General features: G+C 45.7%; 5 protein-coding genes and 2 long non-coding RNA genes across 14 annotated transcripts; 3 read left to right on the forward strand and 4 right to left on the reverse strand.

Moving 5' to 3' along the window:
- The first annotated feature begins 70 nt into the window (after positions 1-70).
- lcp2a (lymphocyte cytosolic protein 2a) lies at positions 71-5679 on the forward strand. 5 transcript variants are annotated; one of them, XM_057055234.1, is made up of 22 exons: positions 77-536; positions 686-796; positions 947-1009; positions 1106-1152; positions 1286-1348; positions 1468-1493; positions 1650-1690; positions 1895-2075; positions 2258-2337; positions 2409-2469; positions 2558-2636; positions 2766-2790; positions 2942-2961; positions 3045-3158; positions 3238-3256; positions 3340-3358; positions 3442-3529; positions 3695-3747; positions 3853-3941; positions 4250-4324; positions 4410-4559; positions 4707-5679. In XM_057055234.1, the coding sequence occupies exons 2-22, from the start codon at positions 719-721 to the stop codon at positions 4854-4856; spliced, it is 1521 nt and encodes a 506-aa protein (XP_056911214.1). In that variant the 5' UTR covers positions 77-536; positions 686-718; the 3' UTR covers positions 4857-5679. The 5 variants fall into 5 exon arrangements, with proteins under 5 accessions (XP_056911218.1, XP_056911217.1, XP_056911216.1 ...); XM_057055236.1 differs by having other exon boundaries at positions 74-796; positions 2558-2635; positions 2768-2790; XM_057055235.1 differs by having other exon boundaries at positions 76-796; positions 3343-3358.
- Positions 5680-5861: 182 nt separating this feature from the next.
- Positions 5862-8394, forward strand: foxi3a (forkhead box I3a). Its single transcript, XM_057055242.1, has 2 exons — positions 5862-7416; positions 7539-8394. The coding sequence occupies exons 1-2, from the start codon at positions 6876-6878 to the stop codon at positions 8213-8215; spliced, it is 1218 nt and encodes a 405-aa protein (XP_056911222.1). The 5' UTR covers positions 5862-6875; the 3' UTR covers positions 8216-8394.
- Positions 8395-8689: 295 nt separating this feature from the next.
- LOC130538037 (uncharacterized) lies at positions 8690-10830 on the forward strand. The gene is made up of 2 exons (XR_008953753.1): positions 8690-8889; positions 10548-10830. It is a non-coding gene; the product is annotated as an uncharacterized LOC130538037 (long non-coding RNA).
- LOC130538036 (uncharacterized) lies at positions 8693-11237 on the reverse strand. The gene is made up of 2 exons (XR_008953752.1): positions 11097-11237; positions 8693-9148 (listed from the first exon to the last, which is right to left on the reverse strand). It is a non-coding gene; the product is annotated as an uncharacterized LOC130538036 (long non-coding RNA).
- A 1881-nt stretch (positions 11238-13118) lies between these two features.
- Positions 13119-14479, reverse strand: nhp2 (NHP2 ribonucleoprotein homolog (yeast)). Its single transcript, XM_057055252.1, has 4 exons — positions 14175-14479; positions 13947-14016; positions 13730-13835; positions 13119-13615 (listed from the first exon to the last, which is right to left on the reverse strand). The coding sequence occupies exons 1-4, from the start codon at positions 14350-14352 to the stop codon at positions 13490-13492; spliced, it is 480 nt and encodes a 159-aa protein (XP_056911232.1). The 5' UTR covers positions 14353-14479; the 3' UTR covers positions 13119-13489.
- Positions 14480-14699: 220 nt separating this feature from the next.
- Positions 14700-16183, reverse strand: LOC130538033 (cornifelin homolog B-like). 3 transcript variants are annotated; one of them, XM_057055254.1, is made up of 4 exons: positions 16087-16183; positions 15567-15711; positions 15223-15377; positions 14700-15066 (listed from the first exon to the last, which is right to left on the reverse strand). In XM_057055254.1, the coding sequence occupies exons 2-4, from the start codon at positions 15667-15669 to the stop codon at positions 14944-14946; spliced, it is 381 nt and encodes a 126-aa protein (XP_056911234.1). In that variant the 5' UTR covers positions 15670-15711; positions 16087-16183; the 3' UTR covers positions 14700-14943. The 3 variants fall into 3 exon arrangements, with proteins under 3 accessions (XP_056911234.1, XP_056911235.1, XP_056911233.1); XM_057055255.1 differs by lacking the exon at positions 16087-16183 and adding an exon at positions 15947-16083; XM_057055253.1 differs by lacking the exon at positions 16087-16183 and adding an exon at positions 15916-16038.
- Positions 16184-16765: 582 nt separating this feature from the next.
- On the reverse strand, positions 16766-20078 carry LOC130538030 (hepatitis A virus cellular receptor 1 homolog). Of its 2 annotated transcripts, none has more exons than XM_057055249.1 (6): positions 19928-20078; positions 19295-19639; positions 18901-18975; positions 18730-18788; positions 18286-18367; positions 16766-16985 (listed from the first exon to the last, which is right to left on the reverse strand). In XM_057055249.1, exons 1-6 carry the CDS (start codon positions 19959-19961, stop codon positions 16942-16944), a joined length of 639 nt encoding a protein of 212 aa, XP_056911229.1. In that variant the 5' UTR covers positions 19962-20078; the 3' UTR covers positions 16766-16941. The 2 variants fall into 2 exon arrangements, with proteins under 2 accessions (XP_056911229.1, XP_056911230.1); XM_057055250.1 differs by lacking the exon at positions 16766-16985 and adding an exon at positions 16992-17974.
- Between the last annotated feature and the right edge of the window lie 61 nt (positions 20079-20139).

Below are 20139 nucleotides of genomic sequence, written 5' to 3' on the forward strand. Positions count from 1 at the left end.
GAGGCGGCGAAAAAATACAACAGAAACGTGGATCCCAGCAGGTTTAGAGCCGCTGAGGCGACGGTTGTCATGGAACGCGTTTGGCTGTGAGCTGCTCAGGAGGAAAAAACTGCAGCTTCACTCTTCGTGTTTGAAGGGACCAAAACGGAGGCGACAAACCGCCACCTTCAACTTGTAATCGATCTGTTGTGGCGGATGAAAGCGGATTTTGGCAGGGGCCCGATGCTGCAGCGGCGAGCGAGACCCTGCACCTCAGATTGGCATCTGTGTGAATCACCTGAACTTTTCTGACTTTTTATTTTTTTTAAATTTAGGAACTGCAACAAGTGGGTGCAACTGTTGCATGTGTTCCGCTCTGTGGTCTGACTCTAAAGGAAACCAGTGTCATACCCCCCCCACCGTCACTTCCTCGAAGATAAAGGGTAGATGGAGGAGAGAGAGAGGAGGACGCCATTTTGATCGTTTATGTCTGGCCGTCCTTTCTTCCGTTTTTGTCTCTTTCACAGAAATACTGAGACAAATATTGAAAGCAGCAGGTTGGTTTGAGGAAGTAAAACTCTGAAGCAAGTGTATGCAAAGTTTACTTCGCAAGGGAAGGAGTGCTGAGGGCCGCAGTTCGCCTCGCTGGACGGGGAAGGAGAGCGCCGAGTGATCCAACCGGTCTTGAATTATCTTGTCTCTTCAGAGGTATCGTCTGGGCTTTGCCGGGGAGAGAAGGATGAGCTCTGAGCGGGTGCCGTCCAGGTCTGAGGTCATGGGGTGGGGCCCATATCAGCTGTCAGAGTACCTGAGGAAGGTAAGACCTCCACATTTCCACTGATTCAACGATTGACACCATTTTCTATCCAGCCTGTGGTGAACTGACCAAAAGGCCAAAACTGTGTAAAGTATTTTGGCCTCTAAGATCTAACATCTCACTCTACGGTCACGTTTTTACTGTGCACAGATGAATCTGTCAGGCTGTGACAAAGTCGTGCTGAAGAATTCTATCAGCGGCTCCAGATTTGTAGTGAGTTGACCTCTGTCTTTTTATGCGGCCTGAAACAGCCTTTGATTTTTATTTTTATTTCTTGTAAACGACTTGTTTTTTGTTTTTTTTTGACAGAACATGAGCGAAAACGACCTGCAGAAATTCCCCAAACTTCACGCACCGTGAGTTCTGATATATCATCTCTGAGTCACACTGTCGGTCATGCTAGGCTGCTTTTGATACTTTTATCTGACCCATTAGCCTATTTTTGTATACGTCTGAATGACTCTGAATGGTGCCTGATCTGTGCGTCAGGTTGATTTCCAAGATCAGCGCTGAGATCAGCAAGGACGAGAAAAAAGGGCTATTCAGAAAGAAGTAGGTTTCAAATACCAGCTTTGTCCAAAATACGACCCTGTGTTGAGTTGTGATCATAAAACACATGGCTGACCGTGTTAGGCCCTGTGGCTTTGACTATTTTTTCCTTTTCATTACAGGGTTACGCCAAAATATCAAGAACCAGGTCTGAACGTTTATTTATGGAATTAATGTCCGGTTCAACAGGAAGCAGTGAAATTGATCATTGCAGTCCTGCATAAATGTTCTGGGAATTCTTATAAAACCACTGATGCAGCTTAAACGTGCAGTGTTGGTGTTTTCTTTGTGTGCGTTTGTGCAGAGACGACGGCAGAGAGTCAAGGATGGGGCGAAGATGAGTTTGTAAGTTCTCCCTTTCTTCTGTTGTTGAACCCAAAATGTTTTCGCACGTCCGTTTTAAGGCGTTATGCTCCAGGGACATGCTAGTTGATACTTTGGCCTACCAGTGTTAGCATTTTGCTAATGTCGCTGAGGTATTTGGAGTTTGGCCGCAGGGTTGTGAAAGATATGGGTGTCCACATCTCAGTTGTTGGTTTACCTCTTCAGGATGAGGAAGAGTTTGACGATGACTACGAGAGTCCGTATAGTGCTGATGAAGGGGAAAGCACAGAAGACTATGAGTCGCCAAATGACGACATGGCCAATGATTATGAACCCCCACCATCTCAACCGTCAGAGGAGCTCAAAGTTGGCCCCTCCCTGCCCATAGGAGACAGCGACTACATAGGTAACCCCAAACCGTCACATGCTAGCATATATGCTAGTGCTGAAATTATTTGCACTTGGCTACAAGATAGGATTATGCATTAGCATATGCATTGTTATTTTAAAAATGTTATTTCAATAATGGGTAAGCTGGTGGCCAAAGACATATTTAAACTTTGTGTACGTTACCCATGTGTTCTATAGATAACAGAAACAGCCACGCGTCGTTCCGACGCCCTCCCCCTGCTGTGACCCCGCGCCCTTCTGCGCCGTCGCCTCGGATGGTAAACGTCCCCGTTTGCAAAACCCTTTTGTGGCATTGTTCAAACACACTGACTAAACCTGCCACTTGCAGCCCAGGGAGACTTCCAGAAGGGACAACTCCCCCCACACCGATCGGACACAGGCGGGAAAATGTGAGTATGTGCCAGGAGAGGAACCGCGCGGATGAGTTCTCGGTAAATCCACTGACTCTGGGATTCACGTGTCCTTTGGTGGGTACAGTCCTCGCACCGCCGCCGCAGATCAGCCGTGAAAACAAGCCAGGCCGACAAATGAAGTCCACCCCATCTCCTATCAGAGGTGTGTGCGCTGCTCCCAGCCTACAGTTTAAATTTGCTCCAACAGGACTTAAAAACTGTCAGGAGTTCATACAGAAACGGAGCTGCCACGTGATTGTCTTTATTAATTTCTCTTCTCTCCCCTTTACACTAGCTCACCAGAGCCCGGTTGATCGGGTAAGCTTTTTCTTTTTTACTTAAATAGATAAAAGAGTTAAAACAGCAAAAGACCAAAATCATGTCCACGAGGAACGCCGACTGATAATGATTTTATCGGTACGTTTAGCTTTTTATTAAAGCAATAATGTTGCAATTGTGTGTTTTTCAGCCCAGCCCGCTTTTGTGGAAGTAGGTGCACACACACACACACACACACACACACACACACACACACACACACACTGATCAGGTCTGCGTGTTTGTGAGTTCAGGTCTCAACCAGACCCTCAAGACCTTCCAGCCTGGTCCAAACCTCCGGCGCTTCCTCCCTCCAACACCTCCGTCGCCAGGAGCAACACCTTTTCCAAACTTTCCCCCAGCAACAAGTAAAACCACAAATCTCGTTGTCTTTTAGATGGAAGTGCTTATTTAGATGATTTGAAATATTTATGTTTCCTTTGGCAGGTTTGACGTGAAGAGGGAGGTAAGCTGCATGTCTTACAATCACATCATGCTGGAGAGCTTGTCCAGAAAGTCTGATCCATTTATTGTTTTCTTTTCCTCTAGCAGCTGCCTCATAATGATGGTAATGCGGTCTTTATCCTACAGTCCATGTCGGTCAGTGGTGACCAGTAACAAGGGATTCTCATCATTCCTCCTCTCGCTTAGGTCCCAAACACAATACTTTCCCCCTCCACAACAAAAAACTGCCACCAAGTCCTGGACCTCCTGGACCCCCCTCACATCATGGAGACAGGTATGGTGCACCTCACCTGTGCTGGGATACCACAGGGTCCTGTTGTAGGACAAAAAATCAAATCTATATCAGAGAGAGCTCATCAACAGCACAACAAATCACACGGGAGTGAAGTTTGAGTGTGTGTGTGTGTGTGTGTGTGTGTGGCGGATGGTTTTTTTGCAGTTCAACCTCCAACTTTCCTACTGCTGGATCTCTGCCTCATAAGTTGCAATCGGGTAAGATATTCAACATTGAAGTAATAAGCCGGCCATATTTTATGGTCTGTACAGCTGCTTTATCACTTCCTGTTTGTGTGTGTGTATCTGTGTGTGTGTGTGTAGCAATAGCTGAACAAAGAGGCAGCTTCATGGTACCACCGACAGGCAGACAGTCATTTAATTCCCATCCAACCAGCACCGCAAACACACAGGTAAACAGTGTGCGCGCACACACACATGAATGTCCAGCTAACCCAGTGACATGTGTGGATAAGAATATATAAAAGGTCAGTGATTACTCTACAGACTCAAATTTCCTCTAACATAAACGAGATGATGACCTTGCAGTCACTAAAATCGTGTTTTTTATCGGTAGACTGTTTGAAAAACTAGTTTTTAGTTTACTGGCTGCATTTGCGTGTTGTTGTGTCTCGGTTTGACCAGCAGGTAGCGGTGTTGCATCGTTGGCTGCAAGTCCGCATTAAGATAGAGATGTTTTTGCGTGTGTGTGTGCTCGCAGGAGCTGGATCCTCGCTGGTATGTCGGTCAGGTGTCCCGAGGTCAGGCTGAAGGATGCCTAAGAGAAGTCCACAAGGTCTGTTGTGTTTAGCTATAACTCAATAAATGAGGTTGATTCTGATGTGTGTCTGTGTGTGTGTGTGTGTGTGTGTGCGTTAAAGGATGGGGCGTACCTGGTGAGGGACAGTATGCGGCAGCTGGCCGGGCAGCCCTTCACCCTGATGGTCTTCTACCAGGAGAAAGTCTACAACATCCAGATCAGGCAGCAGAACCAGCAGTTCCTACTGGGAACTGGTCTCAAGTTCCAGGAGGTAAACTTGACCTCTGACCTTCATCTCTGATTCTAGATGTGTCATGTGTCTCATGTCTGTGTGTGTGTGTGTGTGTGTGTGTGTGTGTGTGTGTGTGTGTGTGTGTGTGTGTGTGTGTGGTGTGTGTGTGTGTGTGTGTGCACGCAGCCTTTCCCCTCCGTTAGAGACATCATTTACCATTACTCCCAGTTTCCACTCCTCCTCATTGATGCCAAGAAAAGGAACACGAACCAGCAGAACCAGTGTCTCCTCTCTGACCCGGCTGGATATTTAATGACGGGACAGAACTGGACCTGACAGACAGGAGCCGAGAGAAAACCGGCACCTTTTTATTTTGCAGTTTTCTCTTTTCGTTTCATTTTTCTGGCTCATGATCACATTTACAGTTTCCAACTTTGTTGAAACTCCTTTTGAGGGATTTCTTTGATTTCAGTCACTGTCTCACACTGAAAGGTTGCGCATCATTAACTGGGTTAAAGGTCAAGTGGGAAGGACTTACTGACATTTAGTGGTGAGAAGATCGGTGACTTGCTTCGATATTTATGCCAAGTGAACAAGGACCCTGTGATTAGCATCTGATGGTTCCTGTCAACTATTAGGAAAAAGCACGTTTCTGTTGATTTCTGACTGTTAAATCAGAAATGCTGAAAGTTGCTCTGAACAAACATGACATGGGTGGGAGTGGGGGTGGGTGGGGGCATTTTTAGTGGTAAAGTGAGTGTGATTTGGACCAAAGGTGATGCTTTCGCTGCCCTCTGGCTAATTCTGGCCCAACTAGGTTCAGTTAATAACAGAGGGATCAATGATTTGTGTGTTTGACATTATTACATAAACCTCTTAATCCGTCAGACTTTACTTTTACATTTTACAGTTATGGGCACTGGATTTGTTTTCTCATGACCCCCCCCCCCCTCCGACTCCACCGTCCCGTATAATCCCCACGCGTCAGTCAGTTATACTACTCACGGTTCAGACTGCGCGTTGTTTTGTCTGCGTCGTCCTTGAAGGCACCGCAGGTGAAGATTACTGCTGCCACCGTCAACTGCCATCTCTCTCTCTCTCTCTCTCTCACACACACACACACACACACACACACACACACACACACACACACACACACCACACACACACACACACACCACACACACACACACACACACACACAGATAAGGAGAACCATTCTCACTGAAGGTTTTAGATGTACGATTCTTCTTCGGTTAACCTGCCTGTCTCATTGCTGCACCAATAGGCTACAATGACGCTGAAGGTCAAACGGTTCAGGCCTCTGATTGGACCCCGGGTGCGTTCATACCATTACACCATAAAATTGACTCAAATTTAAATTCAAATTAAATTAAAACTGTGTGTAAGATGCAGGGCGACATTTCCTGGTTGAGTAAGCTTTTATTGTGGCCACCAGAACGTCGCCATCGTCTACGAACAACTTGTTTACCTGAAATAAAACTAATTCTTCAGCGTTTTTAACTGTGAGTCAGCATGTCTTCATTTGACTGGTTTGTTTTTCTTCAGTCTTACAATTTACATTAGAATTTCATCACTGTGTAATTTAGAATGAATTGGTAATCGTAGACATGCTGACTGTGTGTGTGTGTGTGTGTGTGTGTGGAGGGGGGTGCTAAGAACAATAGCATTGGGCGACACCTCAAACAGCAGCTGACGGTTTGTTTGTGTTGGGGCTGCAGAATCTCTTTTAAACCAGATTCAGTTTCACTTTCAGCTCTGAGACAATCGTTCATCCTCCGAATCAGCAGATTCTAAAAACCCAAAGTGCTGATCCGGCGCCTCCAAAGGCAGTTCTCTGGGAACGAAAGATAACTTTCAGTTCCCACAGGTCTGTTTTGCTGCTCAAACACACCAACTTTTTCTATTGTACTGAATCAATTTAGAGCTTAAATAGACAACAAATCCATATTTATGCCTAAATTTGTCTGAATACATGAAGCTAATAGCTTTTTGAGAACGTCCATCAATACCTTTGATTGATCTTTAATAGTTTTATAGATAAAAGAGGCAGAGATGCATTGAAGAGACACACAGAGACGTACCTCCGAGGCTCCGAGCTGCCTGAGGGGAGAAATTCAGCAAAGTCTTATTCAAATCAACCCCAACCACACACACACGCTTAATGCCGAAGTGTGTGAGAGGGAGACGCCGCCGTAGCCAATCAGCACGTCGGTGGGCCGGACGGCAGCGTATAAATAGTCAGGTGAGCAGCAACAGGTGTACAGAGCTGTATAGGTGCAGGATAAGAACGCCACCACCGGGAAGGAGAAACAAAGCAGCGAGGATTTGAAAATGGCGTCCTTCGTGCCCGAGCAGGGTCTCTCCCCGCCTCTTTGTGGACAGTCTCTCCCTCAGCAGGATCTTCCAGCTCTGGGCATCGATCCCAGTGATTTCAGCCTATACAGCCCTCCAGCTCCTTCTGACACCATCCAGGAGGTGTCCCAATGGCTCCTACCTTCCACCAACCAGACCGACTACCTCTGCAGCCCAGACCCGGGCCCGGTCTCTGGCATCGAGGGAGGTCTCCCTGCAGGGGGTCTTCCAGCTTTGGCCAGGTTCCTGCCTTATCTCTACAGCAGCCCGTGGTTCTCCATGACCAGCCCAGAAGACATGCTCCGTCTGGTCCGCCCGCCGTACTCCTACTCCGCTCTCATCGCCATGGCAATACAGAGCGTGCCCGAGCAGCGGATGACGCTCAGCCAGATCTACCAGTACGTCTCCAACAATTTCCCCTTCTACAGCTGCAACAAGTCCGGGTGGCAGAACTCCATCCGTCACAACCTGTCCCTCAACGACTGCTTCCAGAAGGTTCCACGGGATGAGAACGACCCAGGTGAGGAACACACGTCAGGGTTCTTTACCTCTTACTCAGATCTGATCAAATGCTGATCAAATGCCTGACCTGATGATGCCTCTTCCTCCTCCTCCTCCTCCTCTTCCTCCTCCTCCCTGCAGGTAAAGGAAACTACTGGACTCTGGACCCCAACTGTGAGAAGATGTTTGACAACGGCAACTTTCGCCGCAAGAGGAAGAGGAAGAGCGACAACGCAGGCGCTGAAAAGAGCCCCCACACCTCGTCTTCGCCCTCCTCTTCTTCCTCATCCTCTGACTCCTCCTCATCAGAGCCCAGACATAAACTCCCCCGAGGAAACCGCAGCAGGAATGGCAGCGATCGCGTTGACCTCGGCAGCTTCCAGTGTGACCTGGAGGACTCCCTCCTGCCCCCCACTCCTCCTCATGTCAGCTCCCCCGCTCTCTTCACTCAGGTACCGGAGTACGCCACCCCACCGCCACCTCCTCCTCCCCGGGCGCACAGCTCCTCTTATTCACCTGGTGCCGTCGTGCCCCAGTGGGATGCCTGCGGCTCCTCGCCCCCCCTCTACTCCTCCTTGCATCCGTCTATTGTGGCGCCTCCTCTTTTTCTCCCCGCCCAGCCAGCTCCCCAAACCTTCTCCTCCGTTGTTGACTCTCACGCCGCCTCACCGCCGCTCTACGTCGACCTGCAAACGTGTCTCCCGTTGGAGCTCCAGGAGGCCCAGCAGCTACAGCAGCTCCACACCCAGTTGGAGCCGCTCTTTTCTGGGGGCTTTGCTGACACGTTGCCCCTGGACTCTCTGGTTCTCCAGCAGTGACAGAACTCTTCTGATGTTGACAGCAAGAACTGATTTTAATTTCATGTGTTTTATAAAATGAGGTGTTTGAAAGTAATAATTTATGTTTTTACATTTTTTATAAGTTAAAATGTTGGGGGGGCGGATGGGGGGACTCTCTAAAGTGTAAATATGTTTGTAATAAAAAAGGAAAACCCCAACAGCTGTTGGCAGACTTTCTTTAAGAGGGTTTAACGCAGACTAAACTGGAGTTTTAGATCAAAACATATAACATGAAACATTTCTGGTGCAACGTGATAAAATAAATCACGTTCAGTCCTCACCTCTATGGCAAAACATGACAGGAGTTGGGTCAGTTAGCCGTACAGCTAGCAGACATTAGCTGACACAACCACTTCCTGGTTGTGTTTTACCTGGATGCAAATGATGTCATCAGCCAAGATGGCCGCACACAAATGCCACGTGAACTGATAAAGAATCAAAAATGAGCAACTCCTGTAATTTACAGACAGTTTTTACTGAGCTCACAGGACGATTAAGGATTAACAGAAGATCTTTTTGTGGCGGCAGCTTCAGACGTCTTAATCCTGCTCGCTTTGAACCGTCTGAACTCATCGTTGTCTGGACTGCGGCTCCTTATCTTCCTGAAACTCTTCTTTTATCCTGTTCCCACGGACACCCACCTTCTGGCAGAGGTCGGTGACATCGGCACTTTTTAAACAAGCAGTCACGCCGCGGCGCAGATGAATGTGCTGAGTCATGTGACCCAGGCGGAGGGAAACCTCAACCGATCCTCTTGCTGTTTGATGTGGTATCAGCGATTCAGCATTTTCCTGTGCTTAAAGATCTGGCGGGAGAGATGATGGCACAGATAACACATGCGACAGTTTCACTCAGCAGACTGTCTGACACCCAGTACTCAGATTTCCCACAGGCAGTGAAGTGACGGCGGTTCTATGGGAAAAATCCACAGTGAGAACATTAGTGGGAAATCAATAAAGATGTTTACAGTATGTCAACATAATCAAAATATTAACACCATGACAGATGATGTCAAACATATAACAGTCCACATTTACAAGAGGTTGACTTAAAATGTAAATCCCAAAAAACCAACTTTTCTGTGGTATAAGACAGAGATATGATCCGGACGTTAGCATGCTACTCAGCTGTGTGTATGGGTGTGTGTGTGAGTGAGTGTGTGTGTGTGTGTGTGTGTGTGTGTGTGTGTGTGTCGGCCATCATGGTGTCCATTGATGTGTATATGACAGTAAACAGACGGCACACGCTGTCAAGCTGATTTGATCAGGTGATCAATACTTCTGACAGAGTGTTTACACACGGCATAAGGGGGGAGAGTGTGTGTGTTTAGTCATCATGTCGGCCATTGATGTGTATGTGATGGTAAACAGGCGGCACACTTTGACACGCTGATATGATCAGCTGATCAATATAATTGAAAGACTGTTTACACACAACACAATAAAAGACAGACAGAGAGAGAATCTAAGAGTGTGTGTTTGTGTGTGTGTGTTTGTGGGTTTATGCATGAGGTCACCATCAGTGTAAGTGTGCCATGTGTTTACACTTCACACATCCTCAGACAGGTCTACCCCTCAGGACACACACACACTCGCACACGCACACACACACCACACACACACACACACACCACACACACACACACCACACACACACACACACACAAAGTTTTGGTGTTTACTGTAAAAATATAGTTTATCAGTTACAGAACACATAAACATCTTGTGGGGTCCGACCTGCTTTGTGAGGCCAAAATTCTGAGACGTTTCGTAACGTTTCAGTTAGGAGTTTAACAGTAAAAATAAACAAACAACACTTTAATTTACGGTTGTGCAACAGTGAGATCGGGACGTCGGCTCAGGTGTGTGTGTTTCTCTCTACCTACATTCACAAATCTCATATCAATCAGAAATCTGTGTCACACCTCTGGAATGATCTATGGGATGCCTGAAACATTAGAAACTACAACGCCTGAACAGCACACACGTCACAACAGTCGCAGTGGTACCGAAACGTTGCTTCCTTCAGTCACAAATAACGCCAGAATTTTAACCTGACGTGAAATTTGAACCTTTGTTTTTAATTGTTGCTTCTTGTTTTCCACATTTAACAGCTAACACACACACACCCCTCGAATTCAAAGAATATTTGAGATATAAAATAACTTTGCCTGCTGTTATCTTGTTATGCAACACGTTGTCCAGGTGTAACAGGGTAAAGGACAGTTTATTATTATTTTTACCCTGGTTGCACCATAACTGCCATAACGTATGATCACATCTATCTGTGTGTGTGTATGTGTGTGTTGCAGGGGTCCTGTCTCAGCATGTCCCCCACCAGTCGATCCACCCCTATAAGAGCGTCTTTAGCCTCTAAAATGCTTTGTGAGTCAAGCAGACAGATGCTCCTTTCACAGACACTTCACTGGTAACTGAACAGCGAGCGCTGCTGCAGCGCCGCTGGCTAACCGGAGGATTAGTAACTGCTCTTGACTAATCTTGGGTTTTCAGACTGAAGGAGATACATCAGAGTGATCCTTCAACCTTCCCTGCTGCTCCTTCACAACTCTAAATTAAACTTTGGTTAAAATTTTAGATGGATTTGTTAGTCTTTGGCTCCGGGGTCTCAATTAGGTGTTGCTAGCACCCACTGCTGATTAAAACTGCTGCAGCTTGTTGTCATGACTACCACGGATTCTCATGGCTGAGCCTTAGAGGGAGACGTGAACGTGTCCATATGATGGCTAACGCTTGCAGGATGTTTAGCACCGACCAGGAACAACAGCTGTTTTCTCTCCCTCAGTCCATCAGTGAAAATGATAAATGTGGGTTTATAATGATTGTATAATCCGGCTCCTCACCTAAGTGTAATCTCCAGCTGCATCGTCCTGCTCAAGGGCACAAGGGCTGTGCTCAGATGTGCTAGCAGCGTGGCTGTGTGTGGTCGACCTGCTAACTGCCAGGCTGATGGCAGGCCGCCTGACATTTGCATAACGTGTCTCTGTCACACACACACACACACACACACACACACACACACACACACACACACACACAACACACACACACACACAGTGTCTTCTACAGTCTACCATCAGATTCAACTCATTTGCAAACCTTAATCCTAATCTAACCCGAATCAGACCTCACCCTGACTACATCTGCATCCCATAATGACACAGTGGCACTTGCCTCCCCATCCCAGACGTTGCCATGCAGAAAGAAAGAAGAGGTTTTAAGGTGGACTCATTTTTTAAGGTGGGGATGCCGTTGACGGCGGCGTCCGTCTACATGCTGGTGCGCTGACAGCTTCACGGAAGACGACCCGTATGTTCTCGGCAGCGTCCGTTAAAGTGAAACGACATGTGATCCAGTTTAACCCCAGTTTAACCCCAGTTCACTGACGGCGGGGCCCAGTGTGGCACCTCAACGCCTCCCTGCTGAATGACTTCAGTCTGCAGGCCTCATGTCATCCCGTGCGACCAAAACTCTCACGAGGGCCCAGTTTCAGCCTGGACTGCAGAAGCCTGCTAAGTTAGCATTTTGCTACATGTCAAAACAGAGTGGAGATCCAGGGTTTGTTGCTGAATGAAACTCCTGCAAAGTTTGTTTTGTCCCCCTATTTTGACCCTCCTGTAAAGGTGTGGGGAGGAAAGAGGGGCGGCAGGTGATGAAATACGACCTTTCTTTATTGATATTGCCAGCATGTTCTGGTATAATCAGCCCACATTTGCTACTTGGGGTATCAAGTGACCAAAGATGACATAAATTTGAACGGTCACATGATGGTCTGGGGATGCTGGGATCTGAAAACACACAAAATGTGAAGGCATTGTTACCATTTTAAAGCATTCATTCAAAAAGAGACCCTCATTCATCCTTGATACATTTTATCCCAAATACAATGAAACATTTTGCAAACCTTAAACCCTTGAAGAGTTTTGAGTTGTTTTTTAAAATCCTTTAAAAGAGAACGTTTGGCTCTAAGAGGCCATAAGGCCTCTTAATTCACGCTGGATCATTGCCTGTCTGTCATGGAAAGTTTTTGTTGCTCTGGGCTCAGTGTTGACGGGAGTTTAGGAAAACCACAGAGCCAACAAGCCCGTACAGGACAGGCGGAGGAGCGGGAGGCAGCTCCCCCTCTTCTAACCCCCCTCGTGTATCGACATTTGCTTGCACCTGCTCCGACAGTTCAAGAACACATTTATTATCGCCGCTCTGCACACTTTAGCTCAACCAATCACGAGAAGCGCAGTGGAAAGTGGCGCGCTCACACTCCAGTCGTGACCAGGGTGACCCTTTCTAACAGTGAGACTAATTGATTAAACTGCGGATTCCTTAAGTGTCTCGATTCTAAATTTGATACGGAAACTGCGGATGAACTTTGAACACTCGATGCTGCTGTCGTGTGGCTACAGACGGCAGTGTCATTTTTAAAGACGCAACACTGCCCCCGTGTGGCCGTGATGGGTATAAAGAGAGTAGGAAGATTTGAGTATTTGACAAAATGTTAATACGTACATACAATGAACTTCAACTGTGTAGCGCGTTTCCTGTTTCACATATTTGCTACTTAATGTCACATGTTAGCATTTTTTTTATTTTAAACTTATCAGATCTTTTTTTTTAACTCTAGAGAGGGTTTTAAAACTTAGAGGACCCATTCCAACATAACTTGTGTTCCACTCTTCACCAGGATTCCCACTTGAAAGCCATTTTCTGCCTGGGAGGACAGAAACCCGGTTGGATCGGGGCCCTTGAAGACATTTCAGCACCACTGATCTTGGGACTATGGGCTTTAAGTCAATCAAATGTATACCATAATATATCCCTGCATACTTTGATTTTCCTAAATAGGGAAAGCAACTGCACAAAAGGACACATTTTACAAGTGAGTTGACATGTTTTAATGAAAACAATGAAAACATCAGTACAATCATTTCATACTGTTAAATGCGCTGAAATCTAAGACTGACATAAACTAAAAAATATTTTAAGGTTGCCTGAAATTCAGTGAAATTAATGTGACAAGATCGAGATTTCTGTATAAAGTAAAAGAAAATTACATATTTACAGTGTTACTGGGAGAAAACCACAGCTTTTGGGACACGTCATCGGCTCCATTACAGCCTAATCATGGCGTTATTGACCAGGAACATACATGGAAACCATAAAAAGGGCACCTGGCAGTTTAGCTAGCCTTTACAGATCTTACAAAACGGCCCCTGTGACACTCCATAGCCTGGATTGTGTTTCACAGAGGTTTGGGAAGGCTGGACACCTCCTCCAGACACTCGTTGTAGGAATCCTGATAGTCCTCGTGAGGCTTGATCAGGATCACACAGGTCGGCCTCTTTGATCCCGCCGACGAGCCCAGATCCTAAAAGCAGAGCAGGAAACAAGTCGACCAAACATCAAAAACACGGTTCCACTGTCCAGGCAGATATGTCCTCCAGGCTGCAGCTGGCTGGTGTTGACCTGACAACAGACTCACCACTTTAGAGGGGATGTAGGCATACGGGAGGTTTCTGTCCTCACACATAACAGGCAGGTGACAGTACACTTCTATGGGCAAGGTGTCTCCAGCCAGGACCACGATCCTGCAGAGGGAGGACAAGTGTCCAAGTGCCACCACGGTGGGACTTTACCAGCTCGTTCTAACGATTTGTACATCGTAACCATAAGAAGGAAGTTCTTGAACAGTTTCTTACCCTTTCTCTCCTTTGTTGATGAATTTCTGAACTTCTTTAACTCCTCTCCTAATGTTCTTCACTTTTGAAGCTGCAGAGGCGAAACAGTAGGAAGGGAAAAGTCACACACGAAGTGTTGGCTTCAGCCACAGTTCTGACACCAATGACGTCTTTATCGATAGTTTGAAAATACTGTTCAGTCTGTAAGGTTGTGGCAACGATCCCTCGTTGGGGAATGATGGCTCCTACCCTTTTTGACGCATTTGTAGAGCTTTTTGCTGAGTTTTTTGGAGGCCAGCGGCTGAGCGATCGGGTTCACGTTAGCGACCAACTCGTGGTAAGACTTTCCGTTGCCTTCAGCCGCCGCCGGAAGCTCAGCGGCCTCCTCTCCGTCCACACAAACCTTCTCTTTCTTCGTCTTTGTCATCTTAAATGTCGTAATTAAACGAGTGCTATTTCAACCAGTCTCTATGTTTGACTCCCGGTAACACAACTCGCATTCGGGAACAGAAACACGTGGTTGAGCTTCTTCTTCTCTGCTTGTTTGCGTGAGTGTCGCGTCAGCGCCCCCAGCGGTCTGGAGGATACCAGCAGTTGGTCGTTTCACATTTTAACAATGTTTAAAGCTACATTTATTTTACTTATATTTAACTAACTTATATTTGAGACTTAAGTAAAGTTCCTAAGGGCCCGAATGGTTTGCCAGATTTTGAGTTAACCTGACAAGATCTGGAATCTGAAATATAATCTAGTTTCATTCAAAATCTTTGATGCTTTTAATGTTTCTGTAAAAGCTTTTATTAGCAATTGGTAGCAAAAAAGATGATGAAACAGACTTGTAATCAACAAAATACTGACTTGTTTAAATAATGCATACAAATGAACGTAAAATGGTAGAAAAGTGCACAGCTACAAAACCTGTAAAGCATCTTTAAAGCAAATTCACATATTTCCAAAGGTTTAGACATTATTTTCCTGTTGTGTAACAAGCGACAGTCTCAACGTGATCATGTCGGCATCATCTCTGGACAATGTCGCTCAGCATGGTGGGCAGTTTCCTCTTCTTCATCTCTCTGGACATCTGACACCAGACGCATTGTGGACAGAAAGTGGAGCACAAACAATCGTTGCACAACGTCCCCTGAGCACAAAAAAGAGAAGTGAATCCACAATTTACGACGTAAACAAAGCTAGTAAAATCACAGCGTTACGGTTCGGTTTAGATTTATGTGTGTAAAATATTTCAATGGACTAACTAAAATAGAGCCACACGTCAGGTGACGTTTGTCTTCCTCACTTTGATGTCATACTGTTGACGCACGAACACCCTCATCGACAAGGTGATGGGACGGATGCAGCCAAAGGCGTCCAGCAGGGGGAGACAGAGACACTGGCCGAGGGTCCGAGAGATTTTACAGGCGAAGCAGGGACCACACCAGAAAGCAAAGCAGCCTTCAAACACACACACACACACACACACCACACACACACACACACAACACACACACACACACACACACACCACACAAACACACACACATGATGTGAGTTTATTGCCTCTAAAGATGTATCAGTGGATAAAAACTAGCAGTTTAAGACATTTTCCCCCTTTTGTCTGCGATTGAAACTGTTGGGAAATACATTCTTTCGTGTCATCGCAGCAGTCACAGATCCCAGACGACCATTCGTCCGTCTCAGAGGACAGAACCCGGGGCTGAGGCTGAGTCCACACGGGCCCGTCCATCCAGCTCACATCGGCGGTGATGCAGACGCAGCATTCAGGAAACTGTGACAGCATCATCAAAGCTTATACGAGACAGTCGTGTTTTATATTCCATGTTTTCATACATGTGATACATCACATCACAGTGCTTCAATGAAAAATACAAACACATTTATGCTGTAACTAAAGGACACGCTGCCTCCAATCATGTTTTGCAATGTTTACCGTCCATAAATAGAGAATTATTGCGGCACAAAGCTAATTTACCTTTATGTTCATTTACATAGGGTTTACATACACGCTGTAATCATGATCTTTGGAGTCCGGTCATAGCGGAGACGCACTGATCCAAACACTCATCCATCATCATGTCACAGCTATGCAAGCAAATTAAACAACTCGTAAAGAGAAAAATAATGAGACTGGCGCGACACTTACCCGTGTGCGTTCTTGTTGTAACAGCTTTGATTGGACAGGTACCTGACATTGAAGGTTTCGGCCGAACCTGCCCGACCTGCCCGACCTGACTGAATGTGAGTTTTGTGTTACGCAGCCTTGAGCATGGCAGAGAGCTCATTTAGGTGCCAACAGACGCATTTGCATCCACGTTCAGCGTGTTGTTAGATAAACCGGGGGGAAACATGGCAGAGCTTGTGAAAACACACTTCTTATTCACAAATTCATAATCTTGCGGTATTTTGGTTGTTTGCTGGCCAATTTCCCCGCGTGTCCAGCTGCGTGAACGCTTGCGAAGGGTGTAGTAAAGCAAACAACCCGCCAGGTGGCGACAACCCGCATTTGTTTGATGGAAGTGCTCGTGAGCTCGAGCTTTCACGTGAACTTTCACACAGGTAAAATGCACGCGAGTGACGTCAGAAGTAGAAAAGAGCGAGGTTTTAATTGTTTTTATCCTGTTTCATAAAAATATTGATACTAAATATTAAGTGTAAAAATATTTCATATTAAAGCAAAGACAGAAACACTGACACGTGGGCAGATAAAAGATTTATTCAAACTGTACAACAACATTGATGGAAACAAATAAAAGAGGTTTTTATACAACATAACAGCAAAAAAATGCAGTTTTCTTATTTTAAGTTTTAAGTTTTAAAAAAAATTCAAAAGTTAAGAGCCAGTGAATCCTCAAAAAAGCTCCACGGGTCTCGTCCACCACCAGCCTGTGCCCAGCAGGTCAGGGAAGGTACTGGTACTCGCCTCCGTCCCCCCCTCCATCTATCTTATAGATAATTTCCACCATCGCTGCACGACTATGGAGCTGCAGAGCGGATGATACTAAACGGAACTCGACCGGAGTGTTGACCTGTGGCGCCTGATGGCTGAAGAAATAAAAACAAACAAACAAACCCTTCATTTTAACAACAGCTTCCCTTATTCTACCTTATTGTCCCTCATTGTCTCTTATTGTCCCTCGTAAAGTTGCATCTTCATCCCCCTCCACACAGAATCCACACAGACCAGTAGTGATATTTGTTAAATCAGGTTACGTTAAGTCTGATTCCAGCTGCTGGTCACGTCCTGGTGACATTTCTGTCCAACCAGGCTCAGCAGTCAGAGAGGAAACCTCAAACGTTTCCCTTTCCGCTTTAGTTGGGTGCGGCTCTCATCGCTAGTGTTCTGGTTTCAATTATTAAACAGTGGGCCGATCATGTTGCAGATAGATGCAGCTTTTTATGCCATAAAATATCTAATATCTAACCTCACATCCGACGTTTGGTTATTGTAGTCATTACTAGCATGCATATAAATAACATTTAATGTATATTTCTTAGTAAGTCTTCCTCATTTATTATTGTCAGACCGCTGGGTCATGTTAGATCGTAGCTTTAGTGATTGTTGCTGAAATGCTTGTCAGCCCCTTGCATCCGGAGTTGAACTGAAATGTTGCATTTACAAAGGTCAGAGGTCGCCCACAATCTTAATACCATGAGATGAAGGCAGGGACGTTTTGCACCGATGGAAAATGCTGAGTTTTCTGTGCTGAGTCTTTTCTCGTCCAGCTGTGGTTTATGATGCTCCGTCTAATCATGGAGATTCAGTCAGAACGCAGCAGTGAGAAGGACGAGTGTTACAGTAACGCGCCCAGAATGCAACGGAAGCAGGTATGTTATCGACCCCGGTGGTAAGACTGAGCGGTTTCTCCTGACTCAGAGGGGCAGTTTCGCCTTCTTCAACCACAGCCTTTATCATTATTACTGACAAAGGCTTCAGAATCTACACAAGTAGTAAGTTCTCAGCAAATCCAGAACAGAATATCAACAAAATAAAAAAGAAACTTATATTTTTCTGAGCTTCCCCCATTTTCTGGCTGCAAAGACAAAATTAACAGTGTTAAAACTGATGAGGGAAATAAAATCATCGATCCGTTTATCAACCGATCTGCTTAACTGCGTATATTGGCGAGTATATTGTGAGTATTTTCAAGAATACTGGTGATGGTGGAACCCCAGGATAGAAAACTGGTCTTGTGCTTAGTTCAATATCCTGGAAAAGAGTGGGAATATTGAACTTCTGTGATCAGTTCAACATCACGGAGGGGCGTGAGATTCTGGTAATTTTCAGGTGTGAATGTGAGAGTTTAGTGGCGTAAATGTATGATATATATGTATTTTGACTTACTGATAATGAGTCCACCAGCGGTGATCAAAACTATCAACCCAAAGAGAACACACACCAGAACCACAGCCACGGTGCCGATTTCCTAATGTGGCACAGACATAAAATAAACTTCATGTGACAAAGTGGAACTTTGGGTTACATTTACAACCATAGAATTCAAATGTGCTTTAAGGTTTATTTAAGCATTATCAATACAGGAGTTAGCATTAGCACTAGCTAGCTACTGTGATGCCACGTTCTTGTCTAATGTGTCTTTTATGGAAATAATGGCGTCGGGAAATACTAAGAAATCATAAATGACATCTGATTAAAACCAGAATAATGTTTAAGGACCTTATTATTCTATAAATAAATGTGGAAATGAAAGTGGGGGTGACTCAACATTAACTAGAACCAGGCACAAGGCAGTCCAAAAAAAAAAATGCTGTGACAGAGGAACCTCACCTCGACCCCAACAGGGCCCAAAGAGGAACTCCCCGGAGACTTTGTAGAATTCAGCTGGACTGGGGGACAAGGAAGTGAAGTACTTCTGTTAGTAACGTGGTGTCAGCAGTCAGAGCCGGTGATCTGGAGTCTCAGGTCCGAATGCTGATCTCATGCTGACAGGAGCTGTACCTGCTGCTGTGCTGAACGCTACTGTCGCTGTGACCGTCTGGCTGGTCGAGGTCGCAGACGTGGTCGTCTGTTCAGCTGCAAGGCAGCAGAATGGTTTTGTTTCAAGCTTTGCCCCAGCAGATATTTACTAAAACCTCCTGACTTTTTGAACATCTTTGAAGGTCAGGGTTGGCCAGTAGGGGGCGTTTATGAGTTTAGCCTCACAACAGCGTCGACACGCCTCCTGTTAGATTATATCCTCTACTTTTTTGGCACATCCCTTTAGATTTACTGGTTGCTTGTCTGTAATTACATGTTTCATTACATTTTTTCCTATTTGATGGAGGTTTCGGACTATTGCGGGACTATTCGCATCGTGAATGATCAACACTCGAGAACATGTTCTCATTCTCACCTTTCTTCACGACCAGAGTGATGTAATGTTTTTCATCATTAAACCAGCCTGGTATCTCCACCCTGCAGCCGTACTGGCCAGCATCCGCCTCCGTGAGGTTGAGAATGGTGAGCGAGACATCCCCTTTGTCCAGTCGGCCCAGTAACTGGTACCTACTGGAGGCTCTGGTTGTCTCTACCACCTTATGACCATCGGAAGAGATGAGCTGGTTTTCGCAACTCAGTAGGGAGAATTCACCTCGAGTCCAGCATGCCGCCACCTCACTTTGGTATTTGTAGCGACATGGCAGAGTCACGTTTTGACCCACGTAACCGTTAACCAGACGACTTGTGCTGCATTCACTGACTGTGGGTGCAAAGAAGACTCATGTCAGCGATCTCCTGTTACTGTCGCTGCGCCAGCTGCTCCAGATGTTTGGGTTTGGTACTCCCCACAGGAATAATAATCACTGAAAGGACTGAAATTGTAAACTGAAAATTGTAAATTTCAGCGCCAACATCTCCCTTAAATCAAGTGAACCAAAATCATTTGCAAGTAGTTCAGCTAAAAAGTTACAATATTAAGAATAATATATTATTTTTAATTTAATTCAATTTTTACTTATTTTTAATTTTGGGTTTCCTACATGTTTACCTGAGAGAAGCACGAGGAGCAGAGCGATCTTCATGATGAACCGACCGAAGCTGACATCACTCACACACACAGACCCACTCTCTCTCTCTCTCTCTCTCTCTCACACACACACACACACACACACACACACACACACACACACACACACACACACACAACACACAGGAACAAGCTGATGCACACTTCAAGAAGTGAGATTTGCCAGCAATGAG

This window comes from Takifugu flavidus, chromosome 14 (genome assembly GCF_003711565.1).
Source record: "Takifugu flavidus isolate HTHZ2018 chromosome 14, ASM371156v2, whole genome shotgun sequence".
NCBI lineage: Eukaryota > Metazoa > Chordata > Actinopteri > Tetraodontiformes > Tetraodontidae > Takifugu > Takifugu flavidus.

Bases quoted from the DNA above. Each gene is read 5' to 3' on its own strand.
- lcp2a (XM_057055234.1), top strand. From the start codon at position 719: ATGAGCTCTGAGCGGGTGCCGTCCAGGTCTGAGGTCATGGGGTGGGGC. The intron at 2,076-2,257 runs GTAACCCCAAAC...TGTGTTCTATAG, and splicing joins AGGAGACAGCGACTACATAG to ATAACAGAAACAGCCACGCG. The intron at 3,942-4,249 runs GTAAACAGTGTG...GTGTGCTCGCAG, and splicing joins CCAGCACCGCAAACACACAG to GAGCTGGATCCTCGCTGGTA.
- LOC130538030 (XM_057055249.1), bottom strand. From the start codon at position 19,961: ATGAAGATCGCTCTGCTCCTCGTGCTTCTCTCAG. The intron at 18,976-19,294 runs GTGAGAATGAGA...GCTGCCTTGCAG, and splicing joins CACTCTGGTCGTGAAGAAAG to CTGAACAGACGACCACGTCT. The intron at 18,368-18,729 runs GTGAGGTTCCTC...GTGCCACATTAG, and splicing joins TGGGCCCTGTTGGGGTCGAG to GAAATCGGCACCGTGGCTGT.
- foxi3a (XM_057055242.1), top strand. From the start codon at position 6,876: ATGGCGTCCTTCGTGCCCGAGCAGGGTCTCTCCCCGCCTCTTTGTGGA. The intron at 7,417-7,538 runs GTGAGGAACACA...TCCTCCCTGCAG, and splicing joins ACGGGATGAGAACGACCCAG to GTAAAGGAAACTACTGGACT.
- LOC130538033 (XM_057055253.1), bottom strand. The intron at 15,378-15,566 runs GTATTTCCCAAC...GTGTGTTTGAAG, and splicing joins CTGCGATGACACGAAAGAAT to GCTGCTTTGCTTTCTGGTGT. The intron at 15,067-15,222 runs GTGAGGAAGACA...TTTTGTGCTCAG, and splicing joins GTCAACAGTATGACATCAAA to GGGACGTTGTGCAACGATTG.
- nhp2 (XM_057055252.1), bottom strand. From the start codon at position 14,352: ATGACAAAGACGAAGAAAGAGAAGGTTTGTGTGGACGGAGAGGAGGCC. The intron at 14,017-14,174 runs GTAGGAGCCATC...TCGCCTCTGCAG, and splicing joins CTACAAATGCGTCAAAAAGG to CTTCAAAAGTGAAGAACATT. The intron at 13,836-13,946 runs GTAAGAAACTGT...CTCCCTCTGCAG, and splicing joins ATCAACAAAGGAGAGAAAGG to GATCGTGGTCCTGGCTGGAG.